Raw genomic sequence first — 11,164 nt, forward strand, 5'->3', positions numbered from 1 at the left:
GATTAAAGTCCAGTGATCAGGCACTTTTCCCGTATGGCCTCTGGAACAAACTTAGAAAGCAGAGAGACTAATATGTTGTAGATTATCCCTGTTGAAAGTAATTGTGTACGCTGCTTTCAGAAGTAGTAACATTTTTTGTCAGCACATGAGAAACAAGCTAGCATTCCATCGCTTTTCATGACAGTTGTAAGCACATGTATATCTCATCCCAAATAGGGCCCCTCAATATTTCCCCGCTAGGCGGCGTCCTCACCTTTGGGATATCCCCTCAGCGCACGTGGTTTCAAGACGAGCACAGATGTTTCGGTACGATTTTTCTTATCATGTTAAGCAGAGGGTCACATTAATATTCCATATAACAAAGTCACAGGAAGGGCGTCATCTGCGAATTTGGTAAACGATAATTTGGTCCTGTGAGTGAAGTAATTCACATAATGATCCAAACCTGGGACCCCTTTCGCAAAGCTCTCTTAAACCGAAGATCTCGTAACTTTTCTCGTAGCATTCGTACCTCCTATACCATAACATAGGAAGTAGGAATGCTACGAGAAAAGCTACGAGACCTTAGGCTTACGAGAGTTTTGTGAAAGGGGACCCAGAGACCATACAATAGACTTATATATAAAGTCCGTCCAAATTCAGCACTTACCAGTAAGACGATATCCTACTAGACAAGGGAGGGATATGAGTTCCGCCTGTAACCCCCTCCCAATCAAAAGCCAAAATTACAAACAGGCATGCATACCTCAACATAAATATAAACTCAATAAACTAGAACAGGTATAAGAAATAACCAAGGAACGTATTTCAGTGTTGGAATATGACTCTGGTGGAAATATTCTATGTAAAAAGAGGAGGGTACGGGCGGAACTCTTCCAAGGGAAGAATACCGTATTAACTTGCAAAACAATTACTTAATTTTGAAACTAAAAAATTGATGAGTGAGATGACGTCATGTTAACATATCAAATAGTCTTGTGATAATATTAATTAGAGACCATATAGTATATGGTCTCTGTATTAATGAAATTACTGTGTTGGGTAAAGTTTGTTGTTGATTTTTAAGTGAATGTTTTCTGTTTTAATTTAGGTAAGAACTTCAGTATGGGTGACACTGTTACATTAAAAAAGAAGTCCAAGAAGAAAAAGAAAAGACCAGACCATGATACTGCGGTGACATGTGATGATTTCAAGAACACTGATGAAAATGATTGTGCAAGAGAAAAACCAAGAAAGAAAAAGAAAAGCAAGCAGTACTTAAGTGACAGTGGTGTAGCTCTTGAAACAGAAAATGACATAGATAACTCTACAGAAACATTTAAGAAAAAGCGTAAGAAGAAGAGGAAACATGAACCTGACATGGCCGACAGAGACGGCAGTGACAGTATTTCAGGTGATGAAATCAAACCTAAGAAGAAGAAAAGTAAAAAGTCTAAGAGAAAGGAAGATAATGAAGATGGTTATCAGCTTGAATTATCAATCCCAACACAGAAGAAAAAGAAAAGGAATAAACAAAAAGAAACAGAAATAGTCACAGAGCAGATGGATGAAATTACACAGTCATCAAAAGAAAAGTGTAAAAGGGACAAAAGTGTAAAAGTGGACCACATGGAGAGTGGTGAAGGAACAGTTAATGACGCAAATGCAATTAAAAAGAAAAAGAAGAAGAAAAAACAGAAACGAGATGAAGATGAGGAAACACCTGTAGAAGATTCTAGATGTGAAGAGATTCAGACTAAAAAGAAAAAAAAGAAAAAGAAACAGAAACAAGAGGAGGAAAACATTAATCAAGATGACAGCATTGAGAAGACTTCAACCATCAAAAACAGTGAGAAACATAATACTAGCAGTAGTAATAGTAGTTCACTAAATGGCGAAGCAAGTAAGGAGAAACCCATTTCATACAATTGCCAGCCTTTTGACTATGGTAGTGGGGACAAGTCAGGGGGAGATAACCCCAGCAACACTTCAGGACCATACCTTGGACAGTGGGGTACAGCATGTCTTGGTGACAATGACAGACAACACAAGTTCATGCGACTGTTAGGGGGATTTAAGAAAGGTGGTAATCTTGGACAGTCCAAACCAGGGTTGTTTTGTAAGTTGGGAAGCAAAAGTGCTCCTTCAAATGCAGCATTAAATCATGCAGAGGAAGCTGTACTCAACAAGAATCTTGAAAGTGACTTTGATAAAGCACTGGCCATTAGGCTTTCAAAACAGAAAACGTCTGGGCTTGGTTTTGCTCCTCCCCCAGAGGAAGGAAAGAGGTTTTACATAGACAAAACGAGCAGCAAGTCAATAAAATTTGATGATTCTGACTAACTGTAATTAATAAATCAACATCTATCTTTGATTTGTGAAGTCTCTTTGTTGTTTTTATGGAGTGATGTTTACTGTCCATGGCATTCTAATTTGAATGCATGATACAACATTATGAAAAGTGTTACTCTTGTCACTTGGTAGAGTCATGTGAAAATTTATTAGGGGGAAAGCTCAAGCTTGACATAGTTTCTTGGAAAGAGTTGGTTCTGTTGTATAAGGCTTGGTGACCTGTTTGATTGCTTGTCAACACTGTTGCTCATGATATCAATCACTGATTTGTCAGATGGAATTAAATTTGGGTTAAATAACAGGATAATAAAACCTTCAAAAGAAAAGGGAGTGAGTGAGTTTAGTTTTACACCGCACTCAGCAATATTCCAGCTATATGGTGGCGGTCTGTCAATAATACAGTCTGGACCAGACAATCCAGTGATCAACAACATGAGCATCGATCTGCACAATTGCAAACCAATGGCATATGTCAACCAAGTCAGTGAGTCTGACCACCCAATCCTGTTAGTCGCCTCTTACGACAAGCATGGTTGCCTTTTATGGCAAGCATGGGTTGCTGCAGGCCTATTCTACCCCCGAAACGTTCACGGGCCAAAAAGAAACTAAACATGCGGTTTTTGAGTTTTGCACTTAGTGCTTATAGTTGATTCAAACATGACATCATTGCTCAATTACAATAAAAGCATTGCTTAACAAATTTCCAAAACATCATTATTCAGAAACTTTTGGGTAAAACTCAGTGGCTAATTAGCTGGAAATTGCTGCTTAACATTGCTGCATTAAGCAACAAACAAATGGTGGGTGTCACAAGGAGCTGCACAATTGTTAGTTGTTCAGATTCTATACTGACCTGATTAAGGAATGTGTAGCAAATAAAATGGAGCCTTGATTATGCATGGGATAGATATATGAGCTTATCTATGTTTAAGCCTCTGAATGATGTTACTATAACTGTGTTTGTCAACTACAAGCGTAAGTTGTGTTACTGTAATAGTGAACATATATCTGAATTACTCAACCAGTGGAACTGCAGCCACGTTAGCTGACTTACTCAAGATGTTGCTCATCTTGTGCAGTTGTGGCAATGTTACTCAACTAGAACTGTTGTCATGCTACTCAGCTAGTACAGCAGTGTCCTTGTTACTCAGCTAGTGCTGCAGTGGCAGTGTTACTCAGCTAGTGCAGCAGTGTCCTTGTTACTCAGCTAGTACAACAGCGGCATTGTTACTCACCTAGTACAGCAGGGGCAATGTTACTCAGCTGGTACAGCAGTGGCAATGTTACTCAGCTAGTACAGCAGAGGCAATGTTACTCAGCTAGTGCAGCAGTGGCACTGTTACTCAGCTCGTACAACAGTGGCCTTGTTATTCAGCTAGTACAGCAGTGGCCTTGTTATTCAGCTAGTACAGCAACGGCTGTGTTACTCAGCTAGTACAGCAGAGGCATTGTTACTCAGCTAGTTCAGCAGTGGCAATGTTACTAAGCTAGTACAGCAGAGGCATTGTTACTCAGCTAGTACATCAGAGGCATTGTTACTCAGCTAATACAGCAGTGGCCTTGTTACTCAGCTAGTACAGCAGCAGCTGTGTTACTCAGCTAGTATAGCAGAGGCATTGTTACTCAGCTAGTACATCAGAGCCATTGTTACTCAGCTAGTACAGCAGAGGCACTGTTACTCAGCTAGTACAGCAGCAGCTGTGTTACTCAGCTAGTACATCAGAGACATTGTTACTCAGCTAGTACATCAGAGGCATTGTTACTCAGCTGGCACAGCAGAGGCACTGTTACTCAGCTGGTACAGCAGTGGCCTTGTTATTCAGCTAGTACAGCAGTGGCCTTGTTACTCAGCTAGTACAGCAGAGGCAATGTTACTCAGCTAGTACAGCAGAGGCAATGTTACTCAGCTAGTGCAGCAGTGGCACTGTTACTCAGCTCGTACAACAGTGGCCTTGTTATTCAGCTAGTACAGCAGTGGCCTTGTTATTCAGCTAGTACAGCAACGGCTGTGTTACTCAGCTAGTACAGCAGTGGCAGTGTTACTCAGCTAGTACAGCAGAGGCAGTGTTACTCAGCTAGTACAGCAGAGGCAATGTTACTCACCTAGTACAGCAGTGTCCTTGTTACTCACCTAGTACAGCAGAGGCAATGTTACTCAGCTAGTACAGCAGCGGTAGTGTTACTCAGCTAGTTCAGCAGCGGCAATGTTACTCAGCTAGTACAGCAGTGGCAATGTTACTCAGCTAGTACAGCAGTGGCAGTGTTACTCAGCTAGTACAGCAGTGGCAGTGTTACTCAGCTAGTACAGCAGTAGCAGTGTTACTCAGCTAGTACAGCAGAGGCATTGTTACTCACCTAGTGCAGCAGTAGCAGTGTTACTCAGCTAGTACAGCAGAGGCAGTGTTACTCAGCTAATACAGCAGATGCAATGTTACTCAGCTAGTACAGCAGTGGCAGTGTTACTCAGTACAGCAGTGGCAGTGTTACCTATAGTCTGTTTGGCTCAAAAGCGGACTCCGTGAAACGCTGATGATAATCTAAACATCATACCAACTTGGTGAGGTTTTTGTAGAATTTTTGCCCAAATAATAAAAAAAGTTGTTTAACAAACTGTCATTAAAATATTGACACAGTTCACTGTTTATTACGAGGGAGGAGTGCAGAAAACGGGACAGCCAGATGTTTGAGAAGCATGTGCACAAGTGCCAAGAAAGTTATTTATTCATTAACCTGTGCTGTCTCCATGCTTTCTTGCACACCTGGCTGTCCCTTTCTGCACTCCTCCCGCGTAACAAATACTCATACTCAACTAGTGCAGCACAAGCTATGACACTCAACTAGAGCATCACTAGCTATGTTGCTCAACTAGTGCACCTCTAGCTATGATACTCAGCTAGTGCACCACTAGCTATGTTACTCAACTAGTGCAGCACTAGTTATGTTACTCAACTGGTGCACCTCTAGCTATGATACTCAGCTAGTGCAGCACTAGTTATGTTACTCAACTGGTGCACCTCTAGCTATGATACTCAGCTAGTGCAGCACTAGTTATGTTACTCAGCCAAAAGAGCTGTATCCATATACATCCATTACAGCTGTGGCTGTTGTAGTTTGTAAATGTACTTCGCCCATATTCTTACCTTTGGACTTGACGCTTGTAGACGGAGGCATGATGGCTTACACAGGATGATCCAGGTCATTGTTGCACTAACTATAGTGAATATCGCCGGATATGTCTGAACATGAATACACATCGATTGGCTCAACGTGCAGATGTCCACAGTTTATTCGATATATAACTTGGAGCGCATCTGCCTTTATGAGTTGCTTAAATCAATTGTTTTCAGTACATGTATCGAGTTTGATGATATCAACAGCTGTTTCATGTTTTACACTGTGAGTTTCGGTGTAGTTGAGGTTTTTGATAAGGTGTTTGGGATAGTTTTATCATGTAACCAAACAGCGAGAGAAGTTGAACTGTAGTTGTGATTGCATCAAGGGATGCCTTTGACATGATCATGGGTAAAAGTGCATTCGGTTGTCTTGATATTATGCGTACGGGACGTCATCAAATAATTGTTTATGATTATAATTTGTCGTCTCTCGTAAGATTCTACCATCAAGTCAAAAATGTCAAGTAATGACTTACTTGTATTGTCTGTGTTATAACTGTTACATACTGGATTTGATAAAGATAATTCCTCACTGTGTTAGTGATGGGATATTTCTTACAGCGGCGTAAAACAATACTGACTCGACCACAGGGACTTGCATTGCTGAAAATAACACGTTTCATGTCCAACACTCGTTCACTGATAACCATCGGCAAAGAGTGTAGGACCTAGGACGTATGTTTTCAGCAATACAAGCCACCGTGTCTGTATTGTCAAAATTTTATCCCAGTTGATAAGTACGATAATAATGTCAAAGTTACACAGGGATCATGAGACCATAACAAGTCGGGAGAATTTCAGTTGAAAAGTCAATCACAATGACGTCTAGAGTCCACAAGCGGGACTGGGGTCAAATGACAGAAGAAGAATCTGACCTCTGTAGCCCACACCAGTTACGTTGCCCTGATCAATCACCAAAGGAGTTCTTTGGCGTGCTGGTATTCCACCTCAAATCACCACGGAACCACCACCAAAACTATTCCTCTCCAAGATACAGGCCTGTGCATAACGTCCCCCCACGCGTCTAAAGGCACGTTGACGTCCATTATGGGAAATGTTAAACCTGGACTCTTCTGTGAAAACAACATTACTACACCAAAACAAGGGTCTGTAGACATGATTTCAGCACCACACTCGTCGAGCTTGTCGATGACGTAGTGTCAGGATAGGTCGTATGGCGAGACGTCGTGGTCTGATCCCGGGATGACGTAAACGTTGTCGAACTGTAATGGCGTGAATACGGCGAAGACATGGGATGGTCCAGGCAGTCTGAAACTTGTGGCGAAGATGGGTCACCCTTATCCATCTGTCCTGTCTTGGCGTTGTTACACATGGCCGATCGATGACGTCATTTGTGTTCTGGTAGCGTCTCACCAGTGCAGAAATGGTTTTCCGGTGGCAGTGGAAATGTGCAGCCACTTGTCGTTGAGGCATTCCCCCACGGACCATTCCAATGGCCTCATGACGCTGTGCAGACGTTAGCCTTGTCATGCTATATGCGTTTCAATAGCCGTTTAATTATTTTTTGAACGATTGCAAGGGCAGGAGTTGAACTTTCCAAAGTGACAGTATCGTGTGGCATTCATTTGCTCTGTTTCTCTTTCCCAGAATACAAGTGCAACAACGTTCTGGACGTCTCAAGAACGAAACCACTAACGTCACGGAATGTGTCACGTGCGTGCCACTTATCTCTGAGTTTACATCCTTATGTGTCTACACAGGTTTGATAAATTTACATTTAAATTTTGTGTGTGCACAGTTTCTTTATCTACCTAGTATTAATGACGGCTTCGTATATCTGTAATGTTGTAATCTTGGGAACCATTTTAAAAACTTCCCAAAAAACAAGACCGTTGGAGGTTCTGTGGTTGTTGCATGTACGATGAAGGGCATCCCATATTTGTTCGACGGGGTCTAGATTGGATACGTTGAGAGTCGTGTACTTGGATGTTGTTCCCAGAAAAGGCCGTTGTGTTGAAAAGGGCGTCTGTTTGATGCATCATGTGAACGTTGTGCCAAGACTGTTCTTCTACATGTACGGGAGATGGCAGACCACATCACTACACTCTCTCTTTAAAACCTGTCCACTTCGTGTATGCACTTTCGAGCATAACCTTCCTATGTTGTCTGTAAGCATGCCGTCTTCCGTCTACATACATACATACAGGCCACTTTTAAAATTTGATACTTCTATTTCAGAGCGAAGGATGGATGGTAAATTGTTCCAGAGGAAGGGTCCTGCTCTAAAGAAAGATCTGTCACCATATGACTTATTTCTAGTTTGTGGTATTTCAAGCAGAGACTGGTCTCTTGTGCGGAGTGATCTAGTTCGTGTGATATGGTGTCAGGAGATCTGAGAGGTATTTTGGCGCTAGACCGTTTAAGCACTTGTAAACAAGGAGCAGTCGATTCTGAAGCGGACTGGAAGCCAATGTAGAGTTTAGAGGGCAGGAGAGATGTGATCAGTCCTGTTAATTTGACAGATCAATCGGGCGGCTGAATTTTGTATCACCTGTAACCTATAGAGGACGTGTATTGGCACACTATACAGCAAAGAGTTACAATAGTCCAAGCGTGATGTCACACGTGCCTGAACAAGAGCTTGTGCAGATTCCATGTCCAGGTATCGACGAATCACACCGATGTTACGCAGATGGAAATAAGATTGGCGCCTGACATTGATAGAATGGGGCTCCATGCTGAGGGAAGAGTCAAAGATAACACCAAGATTGCGACCATGCAGGCGCACTGTTATTGCAGATTCACCGATGCAAAACTGTGGAAGCAGAATCTTTTCTTTTTCATTTTGAAGTCGAAGAGGATAGTACACAATGAATTCAGTTTTATCATCATTTAACGTGATATAATTTGATGACACCCATCTCTTGATGCACAGCACATTTTTCTACTTTTGAAAAGGAGAACTTGGCTGAAGATGCGTTAGATGGCTTGAAGGATAGATAGATGTGGGTATCATCAGCATAGAGATGCAGACTTATATTGTAGGACCTCACAATGTCACCCAGGGGAGATGTGTAACGTGAAAAGTAGGGGGCCTAGGACGGAGCCCTGAGGCACTCCAAACTTCAAGTATGTTTACCCTTTCACCCTGAATGACAACTGCCTGATTCCGGTCACTTAAGTAGGAGACAAACCACCTGAAATCAAGATCGTTGACATTAAAGCCGTTTTCAAGGGTAGAGAGTAGCACAGAATGGTCAACGGTGTCAAAAACTACAGATAAATCCAGCAATACAAGAATGACCGCTCCATTGGTGTCTATGCCTCTTAAGATGTCGTTCCGAACCTTCAACAACGCAGTTTCCGTGCTGCAGAAGGATCGATAGGCAGACTGGCACTCTTCATAGAAGTTGTTTCTGGTTATGATGGTTCAGCTTAGAGATGAATGTCAAATTCGATATTGGTCTATAGTTTTTTAACAGTTCATGATCGAGATTGTTCTTCATTATGAGGGGAGTGATAATTGCTGTCTTCAGTTGATCAGGCATTACACCTTGGCTTTATAAGTGAGCTGGTGATGATATACGTCCAGATAGAAACAAGAGATTGAATTGTTTGTTTCAAGAACCACGTTGGTAATGGGTCAAGCAAACATGATTTCGCTTGACATTTGGAGACATGTTTGGACATTTCATCTTGTGTCACAGATCTGAACGATGCCAAAGGAAGGGAGTTCGTGGTTACAGGAATTTGCGCAGCGTCGTGGTGAAGTTTGACGTATGATATTGATCATGTCAGTGAAGAAACCGGAAAAACGATTAGCCAGTTCAACAATAGATGAGTGAGATGGGAGAACAACAGAGTTCCGTTTAAACAACAATCTGTTCGCAATTCTGGACACATCCTTCTGTCCAGTAGCTGAGTTAATGGCATCTTTATAGAAGTTTGATTTTGCCGTCTCAATCAGTGATGCTAATGCATTGCATTGTTCGCTGTGCATCTGTTTGTGGATGGTCAATTTAGTTCTTCTGTACTGACGTTCCAGCTCCCGCCTCTGTCTCTTTGCAGCACGGATGCTATCATTATACAATGGAGACTCAGCATGGGCTGTGATGGTACAGGTTTTGACAGGTGCATATTGGTCCGCTAGCTGTCGGAGCAGTGAATCGTAGATGTCCATAGCGTCAGAAACAGACATGCCTTAGTAACTGACACATGCTGTTGATATATTTTCACCGAGAGACTTAATGTCAATGATTTTCCATTTCCGGTATGTGACAACACTCCTCGATCTCCTTTTGACTCTGATGTTTACAGTAAAGATAACACATGTGTGGTCAGACTCGACTGCGTCATCAAAGGTCATGTGCTTTATGTCCAACTCCTTCTCACGGACGATCACCAGATCCAGAATATGACCCCTAGAATGGGTTGGTTCACTGACACCTTGTATGAGACCATGGGTATCCAGGATATAGAGTTGCGTTGTTATCTTCAGGATTGTCAATGTGAAAAATGTACGGAGAATCGAACACATGGCTCGTCACTACACCAAGACCCGTGAAGATGTGGGTTAGAATCGGTCTTCTGTAACCATGTGCGCGGGTCGTAAGACGTGACTAACGGGGTCGGCTGGTCAGGCTCGCTGACTTGGTTGACACCTGTCAGCGTGTCCCAATTGCGATACCCATGATCGATACCCATGTTGCTGGTCATTTGAGTGTCGTGCACAGACGCGATTATTTACAGAGCGCCACAATGTCCGCTATATAGCTGGAATATTGCTGGGTGCGGCGTTAAACAACAACCAACCACTGCTGATGTGGCCATGATCTCTCCTTGACACCGTTGACGTCACAGCCGACGATGCTGACCAGGCAGAATATGACGCCTGAAACTGGTCAGGCTGGTGCAGACCGTTTCACACTGTCCGGACAGAAATTCTTCTCAGTCCTGGTATTGGTGTAGAGGTGACCGAAAGTCTATCATACGGACCCGTATGAAGTTGTCCTGCATTGCAGTTGTCACAGTCGTTGTCTACTTGACCCCAGTGTCTGATAACGGTTCCATGATCTTGTACTAGATTTTGATGATACGTGGAAGAAATTGGCAACAGTCAAAGTCGCCCACCAATGGCCTGATTGAGTGGTCGGTCAGTCGTGATTGTTTTCACTTTTCACTTGCTGTAGAATTGTGATGACAGACAAATGAAAACCCATCGTTTTCACAGCCCAACAATTCATTACACGCTGGTGTGTTTGGACTCACCATCCCACGAGGTTCCGTTTTCGTTTCCCCCACGTTTTCGGTATTTTTTTACCGTATTGTATTCTACCCCTACAAATCATTCCCGATTTTATGTAGACATAAAACATTCATATTTAGTATTCATTTTGTATGAACATAACCAAAATGACGCGTTCACATTTCTCTGCGATTGCGTTTCTGTTTTGATGTTGTTGTTGTTCTCTTGCAGTGTGGTTGATATCATCACCTGTCTTGTTGACTCGCTGATAACATACATTATGTCTGTTATTACTCATGGGATATGTATCCCTATGACAGCTGTTGAGTGACGATGAATTTTTGGTACAAGGCGAGATGCCTATTTCTGGTTGTTTCCGATGTGGTGATTTTAGAATAGTTCCAAAAGCGGTTTAAAGCAACACTGAGTCGCTCAACTGAATTTGAACATCCAT

At 42.4% G+C, this 11,164-nt stretch overlaps 1 protein-coding gene across 1 annotated transcript; it reads left to right on the top strand.

Annotated features, from left to right (window-relative positions):
- The first annotated feature begins 194 nt into the window (after window positions 1-194).
- LOC137276968 (lysine-rich nucleolar protein 1-like) lies at window positions 195-2,353 on the top strand. The gene is made up of 2 exons (XM_067808621.1): window positions 195-306; window positions 1,091-2,353. The coding sequence occupies exons 1-2, from the start codon at window positions 195-197 to the stop codon at window positions 2,320-2,322; spliced, it is 1,344 nt and encodes a 447-aa protein (XP_067664722.1). The 3' UTR covers window positions 2,323-2,353.
- Window positions 2,354-11,164: the final 8,811 nt, after the last annotated feature.

The sequence above is a fragment of the Haliotis asinina genome, chromosome 3 (assembly GCF_037392515.1).
Source record: "Haliotis asinina isolate JCU_RB_2024 chromosome 3, JCU_Hal_asi_v2, whole genome shotgun sequence".
In the NCBI taxonomy this organism is placed as follows: domain Eukaryota; kingdom Metazoa; phylum Mollusca; class Gastropoda; order Lepetellida; family Haliotidae; genus Haliotis; species Haliotis asinina.